The 22428-nt window shown below is 55.8% G+C and overlaps 1 protein-coding gene across 5 annotated transcripts in view; it reads right to left on the bottom strand.

Moving 5' to 3' along the window:
- The window catches only part of RAPGEF1 (Rap guanine nucleotide exchange factor 1), a 128113-nt gene that overhangs the window by 15610 nt on the left and 90075 nt on the right, over positions 1–22428 (bottom strand). For 3 of the 5 annotated variants that reach the window (XM_072960340.1, XM_072960339.1, XM_072960338.1), the window contains 2 exons: positions 18410–18612; positions 2936–3024 (listed from right to left, as the gene is read on the bottom strand). In XM_072960340.1, coding sequence (XP_072816441.1) covers positions 2936–3024; positions 18410–18612 — 292 coding nt within the window. Of the gene's footprint in view, positions 1–2935; positions 3025–4630; positions 4724–5592; positions 5866–15858; positions 16018–18409; positions 18613–22428 lie in introns of all 5 variants that reach the window. The other 2 variants (XM_072960337.1, XM_072960336.1) reach the window with 2 other exon arrangements.

Raw genomic sequence — 22428 nt, forward strand, 5'->3', positions numbered from 1 at the left:
AACCTGAAGTGTCTGACACATTAAAATCGGGCCTTTAGTAAGACAACGTGGGTGGGCCGTCCTGGAAGAGCCACCGGCTGCGCGTCTCGGCAGCATCCAGTCTGTGGTCTGGCCTTCACGGAGAGAGGACTCCACCACAGGGAGGTGTCCGGCCAGTCCACGTGCTCATCCCGCTGCTCCTCGTGCACGGCCACCTGGGACTCCGAAGCCTACCTCTAGAAACTCACGATGAAAAGTGTAGGGGGATCTTTACATTCCTTCATCACATCTGGGCCTGGAAGAGGCAGAAGGAAGGGTGGCCGAGGGTTTTAAAGAGAAAAGACCGCCGTGGGCCACCTGCCAGGTGGACAGGACGCGGTGCTGATGGTCAAGGGGCGACGGCGCCTGGAGGGGAGGGGTTCTTAGTGCCTTCTGTGGCTTTCCTGTACTTTTCTATACTCTCCATGCTTTTCCCCTGAGCACGTATCATTTTGAGAATCAGAAAAAAGAGCGTGCCAACATATCTCAGAGATGCTGTGGGCTCGGTTCCCAACCACTGCAATAAAGCAAACAGCACAACAAAGCGAGGCCCATGACTTTTTTTTAGCTTCCTAGTGCACATAAAAGGTACGGCTATACTATGCTATAGTCTTTTAAGTGGGCAACAGCATGTCTAAAAAAAGAATGCAGACCTTAATTAACAAGTACTTTATTGCTAAAAGATGCTCCCCACCCTCTGAGCCACCGGTAAGAGTCGTCATCTTTCTGCTGGTGGAGGGGGTCTGCCTCGACGCTGCTGCTGCTGACCGACCGGGGTGACGGTGGCTGAAGGCTGGCGGCCGGGAGTGCGGGCTGCAGCAAGTTCTTAAAACAAATCACCAAGGAAGCTTGCCACATCAACTGACTTCTCCTTTCATGAACACCTTCTCTGTAACAAGCTATACTGTTTGACAGCATTTTACCCAGAGTAAAGCCTCTTCCAAAACTGGAGTCAATCCTCTCAAACCCTGTTGCTGCTTTATCAACAGTCTGTGGAATATTCTAGATCCTCTGTCATTTCCACAGTCTTCACAGCATTTTCACTAGGAGTACAGTCCATCTCAAGAAGCCACTTTCTTTGCTCACCCACGAGAAGCAGCTCCTCACCTGTCAGTTTCATCCCGACGCCGCAGCAACGCAGCCCCATCTTCAGGTTCCACGTCTAATTCTGGCTCCCTTGCCGTTTCCACCACATCTGCAGTCACTTCCTCCAGTGAAGTCTTCAACCCCTCAAAGTCATCCAGGAGGGTTGGAATCAACTTCTTCCAAATTCCTGTTAATGTTAGTATTTTGACCCCTTTCCTTGAACCACGAATGTTCTTAACAGCAATCTAAAATGGTGGCTCCTTTCAGAAGGTTTTCAATTTCCTTTGCCCAGATCCATCAGAGGAATCATTAATTATGGCAGCAGCAGCATTACAAAATGTATTTCTTAAATAAGACGTGTAAGTTGAAATGACTCCTTGACCCAAGGGCTGCAGAATGGATGTTATATCAGCGTGGAGACAACAGGCGTCTCCTTGTCCGTCTCCATCAGGGCTCCTGGGTGCCCAGGTGCATTGCCAATGAGCAATAATACTTTGAAAGAATCTTTTTTTCTGAGTAGTTCTCAATAGTGGGCTTAAAATATTCAGTAGACCATGTTGTAAAACGATGCACTACGCTCCAGGCACTGTTGTCCACTTACAGAGCACAGGCAGAGTGGATTCAGCATCATTCTGAAGGGCCCTGGGATTCAGGGCACAGGCAATGAGCACTGGCTTCCCCTTCAAGCCACCAGCTGCATGAGCCCCTGATAAGAGAGTCAGCCTGTCCTTGAAGCTGGGAAGCCAGGCACTGACTTCTCCTCTCCGGCTACTGAAGTCCTGGACAGCATCTCCTTCCAACAGACGGCTGTTTCGTCTACACTGAAAATCTGTTTAGTGTCACCACCTCCATGAACGATCTGAGCTCCATCTCCTGGATAACTTGCTGCTTCACCTTGTACTTTGATGTTATGAGACGGCTTCTTTCCTTCAACCTCATGCACCAGCCTCTGCCGGCCTCACACTTTCCTCCTGCAGCTTCCTCTCCGTCACAGAACTGAAGGGAGTCGGGGCCTCGCTCTGGAGGAGGCTTTGGCTGAAGGGAACATGGTGGCTGGTTTGATCTTCTCTCCAGACCACGCAGACTTTCTCCCGATCAGCAATAAGGCTGTCTTGCTTTCTTATCATTAGTGTGTTCACTGGAGCAGCGCTTTTAATTTCCTTCAAGAACTTTTCCTTTGCAGTCACGGCTTGGCTGCTGGGTACAGGAGGCCTCGCTGTAGGCCTGCCTTGGCTTTCGACGTAGGGCCTTCCTCACTAAGCGTAGTCATTTCTAGCTTCTGACTTAAAGTGAGAGAGGTGTGACTCTTCCCTTCACTTGAACACTCAGGGGCCATGTGGGGTTATTAACTGGCCTAACTTCATTACTGTTGTATCTCACAGAATAAGGAGGCCCGAGGAGAGGGAGGCAGACCGGGGAACAGCTGGTCAGCGGAGCAGTCAGAACACACACAACATTTATCGGTTAAGCTTGCTGTCTTCTATGGGCGTGGTGTGTGGTGCCCCGAAACAATTACAATGTAACATCAAAGATCACTGATCACCATAACAAATATAATAACAGTGAGAAAGTTTGAGGTACTGGGAGAATTACCAAAATGTGACACAGAGACACAGAGTGCGTGATGCTGTTGGAAAAATGGTGGCTAAAGACTTGCTTGAGGCAGGGTTGCCACAAACCTTCGATGTGCAACAAACAGCATCCGTGCCGCGCAGCTGTAAACATAAAGCACCAGCAGGCCTGGCATGCTGGCTGGCAGGGCGGCGTGGGCAGCTCCCACCGGGCGGCTTGCTGCCTTCAGGGCGCCCGGCTGCATGGGGTAAGTTCTCACCTCTCTCCACCGTCCCGGCCTTCCTTCCCAGGTGTGCTACCGACTGACGCGGGGTCTCTGGGATGTGCGTCTTTCACAGCTGGTGATTCCTGAAAAGAGAAGTCAGCGCTGGGTCTCACAGGTGCCCACCTGGGCTTCCCAGCATTCCTGCCTGTAAGGGGCTTCTGAGCCCAAGTTCCTACGGAGCGATCTGAGATGTGAACACGGCGACCATGATGCGGTCCATCACCCAGGAAGCACAGGGCCCTTTTCAGACTGGCCTCCTGCCTTTGGGAGAGTGAAAAGTACCACCACTTATCACCTCGTCAGCTGCCAACCCCGAGGAAGCCGTCCCAACACCTCCTGGAGGAGAGGCCTGTCACAGAAGCTACGGCTCAGCTACCTTTTCTCACCAGGACGCCACCTGTCAGCTGGCATCACCACGCTCGGTCACACAAGGAAGCAGAGGTTGCGAGAAGCTAAGGGCCTGCCTACCCAGCGCCCGCGCCTGACCGCGTGCCCGCGGGTGTGCAGCAAGCCTGTGCCCACTCCCTGCTCAGCTCACGGCGCGTCCTCAGGACCACGGCCCCGGCTCGGTCGCTTCCCGGTTACGCTTCCAAAGGGTCCAGCAGCTCGAGCGCACGAGTGCAACCCCTCCCCTCATCCAGCAGCCGTGCTTCCTCTCAGGGCCCTAGGCTCACCTCACTCAGGGGCCACACAGCCCTCCAGCATCCCTGCTCTGCCACCGAGGCCACGGCAGAGAATGGGTGGGGCGGGGCTGGGGGAGCACAGATACGTGGACATCTCCATGGAGGGCAATGCAGCACTGAACAGGGTCCGGGGGAAGGGGAGAGCTGAACTGGATGATGCTGGGGGCAAGGTCACCGGATGGGACAACTGAGGTGGGAATAGCAGGGGAGAAACGGCTCAGCTCTCAAGCACAGGGCTGAGTCCCACGGGAGTGAGAACTCCACGATGCCCTAAGCTTGCCTCCAACTGACACGCGGCTTGCCGTGCACGGGCCCCTCAGACGCTGTGGGGACCCGCCGGGGGCCACCTGAGCAAGACTGACCATGCTTCTAATGGCCCTCTGAGCTGAGCCCTGAGGACTCGAGTCCTCACGGCACCTCCCCTGGAGGGACTCAGCCCACGCAGGATGCTGGGGGAGAGTAATTTTGAAGATTTTGAACTTGCTCATGCTTTGCTGCAGTAAAACCTGGGAAGCTGACTGCTCAGCAGAACTGCTGTCCCTTGACTGTCTCGAGCTGGGACAGCAGTGAAACAAGGGTGACCATGTCAGGAGGGAGACCTGGCAGAGTCACCAGCTTCCTTGGAAGCAGGGAAGGCAGGTGTGAAGGAGCATGCTGGGAGAGGGGGTGTGGGTTTGGAAGGCTCGGTGTGGGAGAGAAGGGTCCCTTCCTCTGGGGAGGGACAGAAGATGAACCGCGACACCAGAAGATGGGACAGAAAGGAAGCCCGGAGCCACACCACCAGGCTGCTCCTGTAATTTCCAGCAGCCCCACCGGCCAGGCTGGAGGAGTACCAGGCCACTGAAGCGACAGCAAAAGGAGACGCCACCACCAAGCCACGTCCTCTCCCCGCGGAGCCGAGCCGGCGCCTGGCCAGGCTGCTAGCGACCCGGAGGCTCAGCCAGGCAGAAGCAGGCCCGACCCGGGACGGGCCGGCCGCATGCACGAGGCGCCCGAGGTTACTTACTCCTCGAGAGGGGGCCAGCTCCTCGCTGCTCTGGCCAGAGGAATACAGACAGACGTATTCACCCTCACCAGCCTCCTCACTGGCGTGCTCGCTCTGGGGGAGACAGGACGAGAGGAAAGGCACATGTGACAGGCCCTCCAGCCAGCCCTCGGGGAGGGAGGGCAGCCTGCGGGGCCGGCCCCGCCCGGACGCTCCTCTCACCAAGAAGAGAAGACGGGTGCCCTCCGCTCTCCTGGGATGCTTTCCCAGGGGCTGCTGCCACCTCCTGACTGTGAGAGGGGACCCAAGTTTCCTGCTGGAGCACCTCCAAAGATGTCAAGGGCCACTTGGACTGTCCTGGAGGAGGGGGACTCCTCCCCACTCTGCCGCAGCGGGGACTGCAGGGGTCCCCAACATAGTGGGAGCAATTATGAAGGGAAAGAGGCAACACATCAAGACAACTCAACGTGCCGAGAGCCGGCCCCCCACTTGCCCACGCTCACTCTGCCCCATCTACATGTCCGCGTCCACGCCAGCTTGCAAGGCGGCATCTCCCTGTGCCTGGGGGAAGTACACAGCCGATTCCGTGGCACAGGTGAGCAGGCCCTCCATCCTCAGCACCACAGGCAACTAAGTGTGCAACTGCCTTTGAGCCGTCAGAGATCTCTGTTCTTCTCTCTCTAAACAACCCACCAGACGGAACACAGCAGCGCCTTCTACCTTATGCTTACAACTGTCTCCAAACGGTCACTAATCCGCTTGGGGAAAATCAGATCCCTAGTTTGATGGGAACTTTGCATAGAAGGTTCAACTTCTGTTCTGGAAACAGATGGGCTACGATTTCACCTGGTGACCTTCCACAGACCTCAGTCCAGCCCTGCTGCTATCGGGCACGTGCGGCAACAGACTCGACAGCCCGTGAAGGGAGCGGCTTTCTCAAACCGTGCAGCCCGCGTGGGCGCGCGCGCGTGCTGAGTTCTCACCGAAGGCGTCTGGGGCGAGTCAGTGAAAGAGGTTTCGGAAGGAAGGCAGACAGTGTTCCCATGAAAGTTGCTCTCCTGAGAAGATGAGAGAGGCCCGTCCAGGGTGCTGGGAGGCGGACTGGCTACGGTTGGTACGGCTAAGTCAGGGCTCTGAGACTGGTGGACAGGTGGGAAGTGTGGAGAGGAGGAGGAGGTAGACGGAAGGAAAGGTTGGACGGAAGCTTGGTTGTGAGGCACGAAATCCTGGGAGTAGGACCTAAACACAGACTTATACTACAGAATCAAAATGGAACACACACACACAAACATGAGAGAATGGGGAGAAGAAAACAGACAAAAGAAAAAGTAATTAGATTAATTCAGCAGAGCTGTTACAGGCTGTGCATGTCATTCTCACGAGGACCACCGATCAGGCCCGGCCACCCCTGTGGTCCTCTGGCCTAAGATCCCCAGACCCCGGTGTGTCCTCCCTCGAGAAGGGCCTGAACACTGACCAGTGCCATCCTCAGTGTCTGAACTGAAGGACGTGGGGGCCCCTAAAGGAGAGCAAGCCCCCCACCCTGTGTGGGTGGTCCCATTCTCTGCTTCGTCTGAAAATTCAGCCCACACAACCCAGTCTACGCCTCTGTCCTTTCAGGAACCTTGTGGCTAAATTCAGTGTATGCGGCAGACACACGGTCATACTTACTCATTTCAAGTTCTGGGAATGAATTTCTTTGATTTTACCCCTTGAAAGTCAAACACTGCAGCCTCTTAAATATTGTCATCACCTCAAATCCTTCTGGAAGGGGAGGGCATAAGCCTTAAAAATGGTTGAAAGAATTGCACTATCAGAACGCTCAAAATTTCTGAGTTCATGTCCCTTTCTGTCAGTTTTATTTTCTTTTTTCAACAGATAAAGCGCAATGCCTCTGATGCCACCCCGCAACCCTGAGGCTACACTCCCCGGCGCCCACGGGGAGAGAGAGGCTGAGTCGGCCCGGGAAGCGACGGCAGAGACCCGCGGCACCTGACAGCCAGCGCGCGCTCCCCGAGCCTGGGCGCTGCTGCAGCAGGAGGCCCGGCGGAGCTCTGGGTCCAGTGGCCACCAGGCCAAGGATCCGACAGGCTCATCACGCCCTGCAGAGGGCCTGCCAACTGTCACGGGGAAGCAGGGGGAAGTGTGTGGAAGGGACCACGTCTCAAGTCCCTGCCAGGCTCACCTCTTACTATGGATATGGGAACTTAACGCAAGTCCACCAGCACAAACACGTACACCACTCAAGACCCTCTGCATCCATTCTGGCACAGGATTTTTGGAACCCGCGGACAAGGAAAAGGAGGAAGAAATTAAATTTTAAGCTAGCAGGAGGTCAAAGCCACTCATACCCTGAAGCGTTCACGTCAAGCTACACTTTAACCTGGACTGGCAGCTGCTGAAACTCAAGGGACAAGAAAGCCCTCCCTCGGTCCCGCTGCCGCCAGCCCCGCCCTCCTAGGCTCCCCTAAGCCGAGTCTAAAGCTCTTCTTCCCTCCTCACTGAGGCTAAGGCCCTTTCACCCTCATCAGCCCCACTGGCTGTTGGTTTATATCGGACCCAGGACACCTGCCTGGGTCCCTAGTCCTTCTTACACATTTTATTTCCCCATCTAATGCACAAACTCAAGGCCAACCCTCGCACACAGTCAAACGCGTTAGTGGAACACTGTACCGACACCGAAGGCTTAGATTCCTGCTAGTTCTGATTCATTCATGTCCCTCCTTCCCAGAGAAGCTGGGGGGAGTGGACCCCCAGCTCAGCGGCTCTCACTCCTGAGCGCACATGGCGCCCTCCCCAGGCAGGAGACCTGTTTCCTCTGATCTCCTGGAGCCATCACCCAGGCCAGGGGAACTCACTCTGGGCCCTGTTGGGGATGGCAGTGGGGTACAGGGCTCGGTTTGGGGGGTTTTCCATTTCACCTCGGGAGGATGCTGCCCCCACCATGAGGCGCTCTCACTGGCTGGGAAGGTCTGCAGACAAGACCTGGAGTGGAATGCATCAGATGAGGGATGGGACGCCCTGGTGCTAGGGGGCCACTTCGAGAGACCCCCACACCACCCCACTCCAGGCAGCAGCTGCACCTCATGAAGGAGCCCAGTACCCATACCTGTCAGATGCTCATTCCAGGGCACAGGCGCTGCTCCGAGCTTTGCTAACACATACCTCTCCCTCGGCCATGAACCCACCTAGTTTAAGATTTATGTTCAAGGCTGTTATGGTCTGAATGTTTGTGTCCCCACCAAATTCAAACTGAATTCCTAAATCACAGACAGGATGGTGCTGGGAGGCGGGGCCCAGTCTCATGAATGGAACCCATGCCACAGAGAAGAGGCTCTGCGGGGAGGCCTCACCCCTCTGCCATGGAGGACAGCAAGAAGTCTGTGACAGGGAAGAGGCCCTCCCCTAACCAGGCTAGCACCCCGTTCTTGGACTGCCAGCCTCCAGAACGGTGAGAAATCAATTTCTGTTGCTATAAGCCACCCAGCCTACAGTACTTTGCCACAGCAGCCTGGCCGGACTAAGACAGATGCCAACTCCGGAGTCCGGACACATCCTCGCTGACACCCTTCCAACCCCAGCCCCGTGGAAACGCACTGAGCACCTGAGCAGGCCCTGCACTCACCAAGTGCCACACACACACGCACGGTGTCGGAGTCATAACACGAAGGACCACGCTTGATGCTAGCTTCCTAGCTCACCGTGCGGTGGGCTCCACACCACGGGTGCCTTGCTGGGCGATGGGACACTTGCTGAGGGGGCACGTTCTCAAATCGCTCAGACCTGGGCTCAGGCCCTGGGCTCCCCGTACCTGTGTGAACTTGGGCAGGTGATGTAGTTCTTGAGCCTCAGACTTTTCCTCTTCAAAATAAGGTTGAAAACAACAGCACATCCCTCACAGGGTCTCAGTGCAGATTTACTGAGACGCCCTGTAAGTCCTGGTGTTGACAAGCAGTGTCAGCACCCCCACCCCTCCAAAATGCCATCGGGAACTCCCCGAAAAACAGAGCCAGGGGACTTAATTAATTCAATACCCATTTACTGAATGAGGGAATACTCAGGAATTGATTCTACTGTTATTATCAGCTGAAGTGCCTAGAATATTACTTGACTCATAGCAGCTCAACTGTCTCAATTCTCTCGTGGAAGGTAACGGACAAGTTCTGGCCACTGCCCAGGTGCAGGTCCGCAGTGGGAGACTGGTGACAGAGGCTCAGGGATGCCACCAAGAATGCGGACTGCAGAGGAGAGGGGCAGCCACCAAGGAGAAGGGAAGGAGGTTCGGCATCTCTTGGACAAAGTGTCCCGGCCTGCCCCGCCCTCCCGCCGGCCCTCAGCAACCAGCCTTGGAGCAGCTCTGGTATTCAAGCTATGCAGTCATGCTGGGACAGGAGCCAAGCTTGACAGTCACCTTCATGGAGCAGGGAGAGGCAAGGGGCAGCTCTCTAACCATCATAAAGCCAGTCCCTGAACGGGCTCCACAGGGGCTCATTATCATACCATGGTCAACAAGTCCAGTCCCTACGGACTCCTAGAGAAGTATTTCCAGACCCTTTAAGATCACATTTATTCATACAGGCAGGGAGAAAAGCAGGCTGGCCACTGAACAGAAACGCTACTTCACCACCGCCCAGAGTTTATTTTAGGATCTGGCTGGTGCCCGGCTTTGCTTCTGACAGAGCGCGGCTGCACTCTGCGGCAGGAATTTTTATTTATAGCCAGAATAAGACTATTTGGGCTGAGGATTTTATAACACCAGGGACTGCCTGTCTGGAGGCTGCAGATTTCTGCAGAAGACCTAGGAATGCGAGCGCAAGTTTCTGGGGAGGAAGTTTCCCAGCCACTAAAGACCATCTCACGGTGATGATGAAGACAGCTACTCTCACTGCATGTTTTCCGCTGGTCAGAGGAGGCACCAAGGATTTTACATCAGTCACTTCATTTAATCTGCAGGAAGTGCTGCTTTGAGACTTATTACAAAGATGAAGCAACAGGCTGGAACGGCAAGCCAGGTACCGGGTGACACATGGCTCAGCTCATGAGAAATGGGGTCAGGAAGGCCCATCTCACACTCACTGAGTGTTCTGGGCATGTGTCACGCCCTAAGCACGCAATCCCACAGGGTCCAGCCTAACTCTGCTCAGAGCTCTCCTTAGTGGAGTGCTCTGTGGTGACCAGTATGCAAAAAGGCAGTTCGCTGAGGCCTAATATACAAGCCACGGGTGCAGAGCAAAGATCTGCCCACACGAGAGACAAAGGAACCAGCAACTGCTTTTTTTGAAAACATACACTGAAAAAACCACCAAGAGTCTTCTGGGTATAAACAACGAGGGAGGCTGACTTGATGTGGGGCCATTCACACACTAAGAAAGCAAGCCACCAGAAGCTGGCTAGGCCCCAGCTCTCAGCGACACTTCCTTCCCACTATATCCTGGCATGAAAAATGACCAGGGACCGGCCCTGAGCTGTGTTGGCAAGAAAGCAGGAAAGCAGACCTTCACATGGAAAATCCTGATTGTTCAGTATAGCAGACATTGCACTGAATTCCTTTGATTAACAGACCAGGGGCGCCAGAGGAGGCAGTCCGCGGGCCGGTGGCAAAGGGCTGGAGCCACAGGCTGAGGGACCCTGACTGGAATGGCCACTCCACACTGACCTGGGTTCTGAGCTTTAGGGAAGTTTCAGCTCCACAATCACAGGGAAATGCGCTCATCTGAGCGAATGGACTTACAGCCGCAGGGAAGCGTCCTGGAAGCACAGGCGTGGCCGGAGATCAGTCATTACCGTATACTCCAGGCCCCAGCAAGGCTTATGACTTCAGTGTTCTTGGAAGCTACTTTGCAAAACAGATAAGCTACTGGACAGTTGGTTTGGGGGCTTAAATTTTTATCCATCAATGGTGAAAAAACACGCTCAAGGGAAGCTGCTGTTCTAGAGCGGCTTGGGCTTCCTTCCCTACGGAGAGCCCCTGGGAAGCACAGCCCAGCGCCAGTCCTGGGCTCAGAACACGCCTCCTTGGACCAGGGCCTGTGAGCATCGACACAATGTGGGGCCTCAGTTAGTTCTCCTGGAAAGAACCCTATTTGATCTGGTTCTTAGAGGGATGGGACACGATGACTCCTAGGTCACCACCAGGAAGGACTTGGTCACTCCATGTGGCAAACTGGATGGAAGACCGCTGGCTGTGCCTCCTCTCTCTGTCCTGCGCCCATCTTACTACATGTTGATGAATGCCATCCTTTGGGTCTATCTTAGGCCCAGAGGGAACTTCTTCTTTGATGCGCTTGTGTTAATTTGTAACGACTACATCTTAGTTAACACTGAAACACGAGTTTCCGGAGTCAGGTGGCAGACTCTGAGGCGTCTGCATTCGAGATTTCTCCGCTAGACGCCAAGGAGACACCGCCGTTGGTTCTCTTCTGTGAACTTCCTTGCGTTCAGCTCACGCAAGGAAGGAAACAGCAGTGTCATGTTGGATCCAAAAAGTCTCCTCTCTTTGAATAAACGTCTTCGTAGAGCCTATTTTAAAAATCCATTTCCAAATTCTAACTTGTAATTTTACAACAGAGAAGTTTTTTTCTCAGGAGAACTTTAGGACAGGTGAAAGCAGAAATTTACTGTTTCTTCTTGCGTGACTGAAGCTGAATCGCAAGAGCTTCCTTGAAAACACTGAATTTTTGCCCAGTCGTTTCCTGGCTAATCAGACTCCTGAAGCACCTTCAATACATTGCAGGAAGCTCTGTATACTCACTAACATCCACCTTAATAACTCAACTCTCTGTGGAAAGTTGTTTAGGAACATGACCACCGTTTTCACTCAGCTGGGATTTAACCAGCAGGACAGGGCTCTGATTTACCCTTATCCCCAGCGCCCTGTTAGAGCCTACAGCTCGCTCTGTAAAGTGCGAGGACAAGAGGGACAAAGCCTGCTCTCCGCACCCCGCCCAGGCTCCAACTCTGCTCTTTGCCAAGCTTACTAGGTCTCAGTGTTTCCTGGCAATTAATCAATTCACAAATGTCACCCTAACACCGTATTTTTCACAACGGGGATCTGGACTCTAACCTTAGCTTGAACTTAAAACTGAGCAAATGGTTCAGCGTCTCTATTCTGGTTCCTCCATCTCTAGGATGGGGATAAACATCTCATCACAGAGCAGTCAGGAAGGGCCCATGACAGGTTGACAAGCACCCTGAAAACATGAAAGTGAAGGCAACTGTCAATGTGTGGACAGCACCCCACGGTGCTGTCACACATGACCTTCACAGGGGCCGGAGGTCCTCTGGCACCTGACCAGCTGGTCTGTAGTGGACGGAGTCAGACACACACATCAGCAAGGGGCCACAGTGAAGCTCCCGTGTCTGAAGTTACTCTGAGGGTGCAGACCGCCCACAGTGCTGTGAGCATCACCCACAAAGAGGTAGCACGTCTTCAGGAGGGAGGGGCGGAAACAGCTGAGTCAGAGCGGCTACTTCTGCGAGCCCCCGAGGCAAGGACCCCCAGCCCTGGTCCTGCCACTGGGCTAGGACCAGTCCTGCCTCCTTGCACGGTCTGTGCTGTCCACAGTAGGAAAGGCAGGCTTGCTCCCGGCTCAGGTGGAACCATCTCCCCCAGGCTGGGGCCTTAATGAAGGCCAGCTCCGAGCCCCTTCCCTGAGGGTGTCAGAAATCCAGAAGGGGTGCTGGTCTGCCTGCACCTCCTTTCACAGCACTGTGTCTAGGCTCAGAGTGGCAGTGAATTTGGACTTCACACTTCAGGGCAGTGCTGGCTGGGTCTTTTAGGAAGGACGGAAAAGCACAGGGCGAACATCCCAGAGAAGCGAAACCGTATTTCAGGGGCTCAGCAAACAGGAACTGCCGTGAAACTCTTGGGCCAGGCAGCCAGAGCCTCCTGCGTCAGCAGAGATGGAAAATGAGGAAGAAACAGCCTTCAGCCAGAGCCTGGGATCAGTGCATCTGACTCAGGGAACGGAGAGGTGTCGTGTCAGCATCACACTGTTCTGATGACGTGTCGGGAAGCAGGCTGAGACGGATGGGACGGCAGGGCAGAGGGACAGGGCCGGGGCCTCCCAGGTCACTGCGCACTGCTTCTGGGGGAACCAAGACCCCCCCAGTCAGTTCAGCGTCACAGAGCACCTGCTGCTTGCTGGCTCAGTCCTGACCTCTGTACCAAGCCTGCAAGCACAGAAAAGGCCCAGTCCCTGCCCTCAGAGAGGAAGAGCCTGCACGTGACGAAACAAAGAAACACCTCCCAGCGTGGTGACGTGCTGGTGCCCCTCCCTGTCTGCTCAGCGCTGCTCGTGCGCCTCGCACTCACCATGTGCTTTACTCCTGTCTTCCCTTTAATCCTTATGACAGTCTCGTGTCCTCACTGACAGAAGAGGAAATGGAGTCGGGGTGGCCTGCTCAGGTCCACAGAGCAAGGAGAAGATGTGATGGGGAAGGGATGGGGCAGGAGAGAGAAGCACATGTGTGTGGCAGTGACGGGGCGGGGCCTCGGAAGGCTGGGGGACGTGCTGGACCTGGCTCTGCAGTGACGAGGTGACATTTCGGTCTCACTGTAGTGCTCTGAGGGGAAGGGCGGTAACTGGCTGTGGGGGCAGCAAGGCCGAGACCGGGAAAGAGGCCACAGCAGCCGTGCTGGGAGCAGTGACGGGGGTGGAGAGAAGGCCCGGCACAGGCTGGGGCCACAGATGCACTGCAGGGCTTGGTGACTGGGTGCGCGGGTGCCACGTGTAAACGGCAGGGGGCCCGGAAAGACAAGATGAAGCCTCAGTCTTGCCCGGGCGACTCGGTGGATGGCGGAAGCATCTGCAGAAATCACTGGGATGGGGAGCTGAGGGCTCTGGCCCGGCAGGCCTGAATTAACACCCACTGCCGTGTGTCAGGCGTGTGGGGATCTACGAGTCTCCAGAATCATTCTGGAAGCCCAGGTGGTAAGGAAAATATTTCAACAGATTTCTAGCATCGGGATAGATCTCTTGGTGATAGTAAATATCCATTATTTGCAGCGAGTAAAGGAAGGAGGTACTAGAAAAGAGCCTGGGGATGGAGGAGGGTGATTTTTCTGATACATTGTGACACCTGAAGGGCAATGGCGACACTGATGGTTCCTGAGAGTCTCAATGATACCATGCTCAAGGGTAAAGGGAACACGGATCCAGCTCCAAACTTTCAAGATTCGCACCACTAGGGTTCAGAGTGAGAGAAAATGCAAGCTAGAGAAGGGAGCTGGGGAGGCGACGGCAGTGGGGATGCACTGATGCTGAGGGACAGGAGCTGGGGTGGAGGTGGGCGGTGGGCAGATGTCGAGTGTTCCACACAGTGAGGCCATTCCTAACGGCTCTTGAGGCCTAGGGGACCTTCCTTTTAATGAAATAAGGCACCTTTATGAGTTCACTCCCCTTGGTCCCCTTGCGGGCCTGCTGCTGAGAATGCAGCATTTCTGCAGTGAGGTGCCTGTGTGCCAGGGGTGAGAACTATGACGCACTCATACTCAAACTAATTAAAGTGCCCTCAAATTCTCTTTAATTCTACAGTAAACAGTCCAGTTCATTGATAGTCTTCTACCCCAAACTGCTCAAAAGGGATATTGTAGACACTCTTAGGAAAACTCACACTTTCTGTTCATAGAGGGGAAAAAAATCCAGTCAAGAGCTAGGATTGTCTAAAGGCCAAGTTTTGTAGGATTTGTGAAAGGAGCCTGCCAGAGGTGCCTGCTGAGGAAACAGAGGGCGTCTGTGCACCAGGGCAGGGCGGGGGCGGGCGGGGGCAGGGGTTGTGCTGAGCCTTTCTACGGCACAGACGGTTGGTGAGGGCTCCAGAAAGTCAGGCCCTGGCACTGGAGGGAAGAACGCATCCCAAGGTCTTCACTAGGAGCAGGACCATCCTGACCCGGGTGCTGGACGGCTCCCGAATATGGAAACCAGGCAAGACCGCACTGGGAACCCGGGCTTGGGAGGTCTCCAACAGTCACAGGTCAACTTCATCACGTACAGAGGGGAAAGGGAAGTCCAGGTAGGTTAAGCCCTTTGCCCAAGCTCTCACGTACAGTCAACAGAACCAAGACTAGAATCCAGAACTCTAAGAGCAAGAGTAGTAATAAACTTTCTAAGCTTAGCATGTGCCTGGCAGTTTCCTAAGATTTTACTTGATCCTCCCACTCACAAAATAAGAGGCAAGGACAAATTTGATCCCAAAGGACAGAAATTGAGGCCTGAGGAGGGTAAGTGAAGGACCTAAGGACAGATCGATTCTAAGTGGAACGCAAATGCGGCTCCTTCCCAAAGGTCCTTCCGCTGCTGCCCGGAGTTCCATCTGAATCGGTTACATGGGAAACGGGGCTGTTAGGCTCTTGGACAGACACAGATCCCAGCAGAAGACAACAGACCATCACTGTGCCTCCTAAGGGGCTGCACCCCTAAGTGTCAGCAGCAGCGTGTTCCCAGGAGCGTCCGTACCCGCTCCTCCTCCTGCACCCCCGCCCCGTGCAGCCATTTAACAGCAGCTCCCACAGAGCTGAGGCAGAGACCATTCCCCAGCGTGGGCTGGCCTTGTGTTTCACCAAGGGAATGCCATGGAAGTGACAGTGACAGCTCTGAGCCTAGGCCTTAAGACACCTTGCAAGTTTCTATTCATTCCCTTGGAGCCCTGCCCAAGCCCAGGCCAGCCTGCTAGGGGCTGACGGGTCACATGGGTCAGAGACATCAGCCCAACTGTCCCTGCTGGGGTCCAGAGATGTTAGTGAGTCTAGCCCAGGTTAGGCATGCCTGGCCCCGATGCGCACAGACACGCTACCAGTCTGTGTCCTAAGCAATGACCAACGGTCACTGTTGTTTCAAGCCACAGTCTTGCGGTGGTCTGTTACACAGCAAAAGCTAATGGACACAGCTCTCAACTCAGACTCTGTCATGTCCCTCCTATGTGAGGAATACTTCTTTTAAACCCAGAACACTGACAGGGTTGACCCAAGGCCCAGTGGGAGAACAGAATTAAAGGGCCAGAATATCACTGCCAGTTCATGCCTGAGTAATGACAGTCCAAGTGTGGCTACTGATATTTCCCCATCCTACCCAACACTCCCCCATCAGCTCACACAGGACTTTGGGCTGCAGAGCGCCAACCATACACACCCTCCCCTTTTAGTGCAGGGATCTGCAGGGCGACAGAGTCGGTCACAGGCAGCGGCACAGGCTACAAATGAAAGATCGTGTTCACCTGTTTCCAAGTAAAGAGCAGCAGGGGCGACTCACCGAGGGCACAGGTAAGTTGCCGTGCCGGCTGAGAAAGGAGTTAGAGACGGACACACTGATGCCCTGAGCGGCACTGCCGTCTTCGGGGGTGAAGGCCACTTTAGTTTGCTGGACACAGTAGGAGACAGAGGAGAAGGAAGAAGCAGCATAGGAGGCCTGCTGGACAGAAGAACGAGAGAGAAGGCAGGGAAGGAGGGAGAAAAGCAGAGAAGTCAGGCGCGTACACAGAAAGGCTGAACAGACTGCTGCCTAATTCTGCTGGGACATCCTGGAGAGGGAAGGTTTCTCGGCCCAGTCCGGGGAGTACAGATGCCTCCTGAAGGCTCCCTGGATGAGCGGGTGCCCCCTTCACTTCTGTGTCCACTGGCCGCGGGGCAAGGTGGAGGAGGGCCAACTGGGCTGGGAGCCGTGCGGCCTGGGTCTGAGCCCCAGCTCTTCCGCTGGCTTAGGGCCTCCATTCCTCCTCTGCGGGGAGTAACTGTGCGGCCCTCCTGCTTCAGCAGAGTGCAGACTGGAGCTGGGCCGCCGGGGATGAACCTGAGCACTGCCACCCATGCCCTGTTTGGCCTTGGGCAGCACTCAGAGCTCTCTGCGCCTCAAGTTTTCCTCTGTAAGATGTGCTAACACTGTAGGGCTGTTACACGTGGAGCATTCGAGCCGTACCACAGTGTCCGTGGGCCAATATGTGAGTAATTATCACGCCCACTTCTGTCTGTAAAATGGGGCACCACTTCCTGTACCTGCCTTTGGGAGGGCGTGCGGAGCAGCTGGCACTGGGCGAGTCACGTGGTATGCCTGAGCGCCCGTCAGAGCGGGGCTTGGTCCCCAAATCTTCCACTTCTAAGCAGTGGGCTTTGATTCCATCTCTCCAGCTTCTGCAGCCTCAGTTTATAGGGGTCATGGTGAAGACCCTGTAGCAGCTTACCAAAGCTCCAGTGCTCCCACAGGGAGGTGTTCAACGTGTGTCTGCCCACCTCCCGGGGCTCCCTGGCAGGCCTCTCCCTAGAGCTCCCCTCCTGGCCACCTGCAGTGAGGTGAAGTGGCCCAAAGAGCTGTCTGACGTGGGCTGTGACTCCAGGGGTGCTCATTAGGGATCTCCCCACAAATGCTCTGAAGCCCATGGGCTCCACGGTACAGAGAAGATGCCAATGCCAGGCAATGGGCACCTGCGCACTCTGGTGGGAGGAGCTGAGAATATTTCAAATCTCAACAAAACTGGCCTAGCTGTTTAGCCACATTTTAGGTCAGAGGTCCCTGGGGCAGGCATTTCTATTTTTGTAGTGAAGATTCCTTTTTGAAATCTTCTCAGAACCACTCAGATTCATATTTGGGCATATTCAGGTGTTTGTGGGGTGAGCAGGGCAGGTGAAGAACTGAGACCCTGAGTGCACTGGTAAGACAAAGCTGGTCAGTGTCAGGATGGGGACCCAGGACTCCCAGATCCGAGCTTGGCCTTTCCTCTACCAGACAGACTGTCTCCCGAGAGGCTGGCTGTGGTTCTGCCTGGCCAGCCCCAGAGCCCACTGAATGTAGAAGGCTGGGGAACTCCTGGGGCCAGGCATGGGCTCGAGGCCCCAGTCCTAGGACTGCTGAGTCCCAGGTGGCCTTGAGGAGCAACCCCAGGACCCTCATTCTCTGGTTGGCAGCTACCGCCCAGGAAAGTCAGGGCAGTACCTCAGGTCCACCCACAGTGGGTAACAGACGGCCCAGCTAGCCACACGGGCCCTCTCTGGTTAAAGCACTGCCAGACTGGCCAGGATGTGAGCAGAGCAGCACATGCAGCTCTGATACAGTTGAGAATCCTCTTCTGGGGTGCACTCTTCCTGGAGGACATGGCTGGATGGGGCCCTTGGATTCTAAAACCTGACCACTGTCTGCCTGGTTAGTAAACTGGTAGCAAAGAGAAAAGGGTTGAGAGGCACACCGGACGTGCCTTCCTGCCTGGCCCATGAGTCTCATGGACTGCCCGTCCGACTTGGGCTCTGCCACCTACAGGGACCCCTTACACAGGAGGTGTTTTTCAAGGAGGAAGGGTGCGCTGAGGCTGGGACACAAAGCAGTTCTGTTTCAAGCCATCCTGGCTCAATAGAGCTGGTTTTCACTGGGCCGTCCCCGGCCAGGGTGGGGTGAAAGTCACTGCAGAGTTAGGCCCATTATGTAAATCAAGTCCACAGATGGCTGGACACAGACCATGCCCTGTGCACTGATTGAGTCCCTCCTTTCTGGGAGGTCTATATTGGAGCCAAAGAAGAAAGAAAAAAAGACTGTCGACAGAGAAAGCAAACATTCCGAGCATAGGCCAGTCCCAGCTGCCTGGGCTGCTCTGGGAAAGAAGGGGGCCACGCCCCCAAACGGGGAGATGGTAGAGCAGGAGACAGGCTGCTCACGGGCTGGTCAGCAGTGAGCGACAGCACCCGCCAGGGCCCGGCCGCCGGGAAGGAGGGAGGCTTCGACCTGCCCGAGGATCAGCCCGGTGCCTAGAGACCCGTCAGGACGGGAAACTCTGGTCATGGAGTGGTCCACAGAGGGACAGTCCGGAGGGGCCGCTTACCAGCTGCCGCTGCTTGGGGGGCAGGGCGGGGGGCGGGGCGAGCTCCTGCGGGGCGTCGCCGGCACTGAAGGAGTCGTTGAAGCCGTACACCTCCATCAGGAGCTTGTTCTTCTGCTGGTAGACGTGCTCCTTCTGCGGCGTCTGGTAGAAGACGGAGGGCTGCGGCTCTGAGTAGTCCTCCAGCAGCTGCATGTAGGCCAGCACTGTGGGGACACAGGGCGGGCGCTGGGTGGGGCGGTCCTCCCCCCCACCCCACCCCCACCCCCGCGTGGCCGCCAGGGTGGGCCCCACGGAGACCAGGCTCCGGGGGAGATGATTCTGCGCGACACTGCCACGTGGACACACATGTCAAAACCATGGCAACTGGGCTCTGGGTGATGTCGGCCTGTCCATGCAGGTTCACAACTATGACAAACTCAGGGGGAGACAGTGACAGTGGGGGCAAGGCATGTGGGAACTCCCTGTACTTTCCCCTCAACGTGGCTATGAACCTAGACCCACTCTAAACAACAAAGTCTATTTTATAAAAGCAGGTCAGGCACTTCACTCCCCCATGGAGACACCCTCGGGGCATTCCAGCTGCTCCCTCGGGATGGGGGACATGGCCTCTGCACAGGGCTGGGCTGGTTGGTCCCAGCGCCACTTCCCACTGCTCTGGCTGGCCCAGCGGCCCGCTCCATTCCTGGAACATCCTCAGGGACTCTGCCCACACGGTGCGGTGCGCCGCCCCTGCCCTCCCCCCAAATCTCGCTGAGCCCGACTCTCCAGCCCTCGTGAATCAAGCTCAGATTAACTGCGACCTTCACCGCGGCCACCTCGCCCCTTGCTTGTTTCCTTCTGAGCCCTTCCTATGGCGTGTCAAGAGCTAGCTGGTGTTCCTCATTCATCCAGCTTTTACTGAGCACCTACTACGTGTCAGGCGCTGACCCAGGTGCCGGGACTACCCAGGGGCCAGCAAAACGAATCTTTTGCCCATGTGGTGCCCACACCCTCCCCAGGGAGACAAAAAACAGATCGAGGGAGTACACATGTGCCGTGCAGGAGAGTGAAGTGGGGTGGAGATGGGGGCACTTCTCTAGAATTTGGATGAGGACGGTGGGAGTCTCCCACACCGAGGCTGCGGTGGGCAGAGCACAGCGGGCAAGGGGAGGGCAGAAGAGGCAAGGTGGTGATCTGGGAGGTTACGTGGGGTTGGGGGAACGGGGCAGGAAGCGAGCCTGATGCTGAACTGGCAGAGCCCACAGAAAGGGCCCCTCTGGGCTGTGCCTGGAGCTGCTCTGTCTTTAGAAGGTAATTCTGAGGGCATCTATGGTTGTTCAGGTGAAAGGTCAGGGTCAGGTGGAGGTGGTGAGAGTGGTTTGGTTCAGGAAATATTTTCAAAGCAAATGCAAGAGGATTCACTGCCTCTCACTCAAGAGCTGAAGGTCCAGGTGGACAGAGACCTTGTCTGTCCTGCTGGCTGCTGGACACACAGGAGGGGTCCACGGATGTTTACAGAACATCCCTCAGCATCTGTTCCTGCTCACTGACTTGCCACACCAGGCTGCAGCCCCTGGCGTGGGTCTTGTACAGCACCCACTGGGCACGCAAAGCATACGTTACTGAACTCAGTGCTCCCCGTCCAGTGGAGAGGTCGCACAGAGCATCCTTGGTAGAGGGACAGCGGTGAGAAAGGACATGCTCTGAGCCAAATGTGTGGACCCTCTCCCCACTAAGAGCCCGTTCAGAAGCCCCAGCCCTGCCCCTGCTGCCGCCTGCTGCTGAGCTGCTGCCTCATAGCGGAGCTGCCGGCACTGTGTGGGGTCACCCACAGACCCTGGCACAGACAATGGCAGGGACCTCGCCGGCCGAGAGGCGAGAAGCCAGAGAACAAAGAGCTCAGCCGCCTGGTGTCAGTGTCGGTGACCTCATCCTCGCAGACGCGGTCTCTGGCTCCCGAGGCAGGCATGAAGCCCTCAGGACACCAGTGTACACTTTACTCCTGACTCCCTGTGGGCTGTGGTCTGAGCCCCATCTACAACCAACACCACCGGGTTCCAGAGGAAGATGCAAACCTGGGAAGGTGATCCCAAAGGCCTACCAACTTCTCCCTAAAAAGCCAGAACACAACCACCTCTAACTGACAAAATGGAAAGCTTCAAAGTACAACTGTGATCTTGGCAGGAGTTCCTTGAACTCCTTGATGCTGAAGCCCTTGTAGAGAGCTGCTAACCAAGCACAGAGAAACAGCAATGATGTTTGCGACCATCCAGAAACAGGAAGGACCAGCCCCTTTCAAAGGCAGCCCAGCACAAGAGCTCAGGCTAGAGCACGTGGCGCCACCGGGGAGGCCTAGCAGCCGGGGCTGTGGGCAGTGATCAGGAAGCTCGTCTGGCACGAGGGGCTCACGGGGCTGGGGCCCTCAGGACGTAAGAGTGACCCAGAGGCTGAGGACATTCTATGACACGGGACTGCACGTCTGAGCTCTGTCCAGTGTCAGGCAAATCTAAGGATGATGACTATCTCCTTCTTTCCCTCAAAGCGACTTTGTGAGTTTTCCAAGGGGTTGCAGATTGGAGCCCTCCAAGGGTCCCCAAGGGAAGCAAGGAGCAGACCTGAGACCAGGACCACGCCTCAGGAGCCTCAAGTCTAGGGCACAGAACAGACTACCCGCTGCATAAGAGTCAGGACTGAAACCTGCACGGGCTCCAGGAAGGAGGGTGGAGGCCTTCCTCCTCACTGGGGGCAGTGAGCCGTGCAGGGAAAACACGGGCTGGCTCTGAAGCAGTGGTCTGCCACCCACCTGCTCGTTGACCGGGGGCAAAGGCTGGGTTCCTCTGAGCTCCAACTCCTTCACCTAAGATGTGGGGCTAAGGACACCTGGCCAGCCGGGAGGTTGCAAAGCACGAGATATGACAGAGCCTGTAAGGCTTGGCCCAGGGTGCCACACCAGAAACTCTGAGATTTTAAAGGTTTGCAGGCACAAGTACAACAGACACTGAGGGATGAGACAGAGCCTAAAAATGGGGCCTTTATTAGCAGGAAATATTTTCAGCCACTGGAGACTTGGGGATGCTCAAAAGGAAGCAATGGCTACCTCCCCTCCTCCTTCTCGGCTCTGCCGCCCCACACCTGTGGGTGGGCTCCCGGCTCCGCAGCCAGGCAGCACCACACATCTGGTGCAGTTTGCAAGGATGTGAGCTGCCCTTCACCTGGGTTCCGAGGATTCCTAGGAAAGGACACGGATGGGTGTGAGCCCACAGGAGCATGCCGCTCCAGTCAAGGCCAGGCGGGTGGAGGGGAAAGGCCCACAGCTCTTTCGACATTTACCCACACAGAGAGAGGGGAGAGAGGGGAGCAGCGGAAATGTTCCTGGTGTCACCAGTGGCCTGGTTTCTGGTGAATGAACCGTGACCGATGGGAATGACATCATAAGCCCTACAGAGCCAGCTCCCCCTCCAGCTGGGGGACCACACCACTGAGGCCATTACACAAGCCGGGCGACGCCCCGTGAGGAGCTGGGGAGCGTGTTACACCCTCGGTGGCTGCCTCCTTCCACGGCCCGCCCAGTGGGCAGTCGCTGCTGCACTGACGCAGCCCGGTCTCCCCCCAGGAGAGCAGCCCGCTCTCGGCAGGGCCAATCAGATGCTCTCATTTGGGAATTTGGAATGAAGTCTCAATTTCCAGCTCACTGAAGTTTTACCTGCTGGATGTTTCTACTGAGGCCAGGGAATCCGGGGGCTGTGGGCTGCTGTGGCCACCCACGTATCAAAACAGTGACAGCCAGTCTGCCCGACAAAGAGGAAGTGGCCCTGTGCTAGTCAAGTGGGGAGGGGGCAGGGCAGAGACGGGCAGAGCGGAGCAGGAGGGGAGCTAACGGAAAAGCAAGCTCCAGCGGGGTCCGCTCAGGAGCTGGACGGCAAGTTTACACTTGGGAAATATTCAAAACACAAAAACCCGAAATTTCAGCTCTACCCTTGGTCCCTAATAACATCATCTATTAGAATATCTGGCCCAAGAAGTGTCCTCAGCAACTCCAA

Source organism: Vicugna pacos, chromosome 4 (genome assembly GCF_048564905.1).
Source record: "Vicugna pacos chromosome 4, VicPac4, whole genome shotgun sequence".
NCBI classification, from domain to species: Eukaryota; Metazoa; Chordata; class Mammalia; order Artiodactyla; family Camelidae; genus Vicugna; species Vicugna pacos.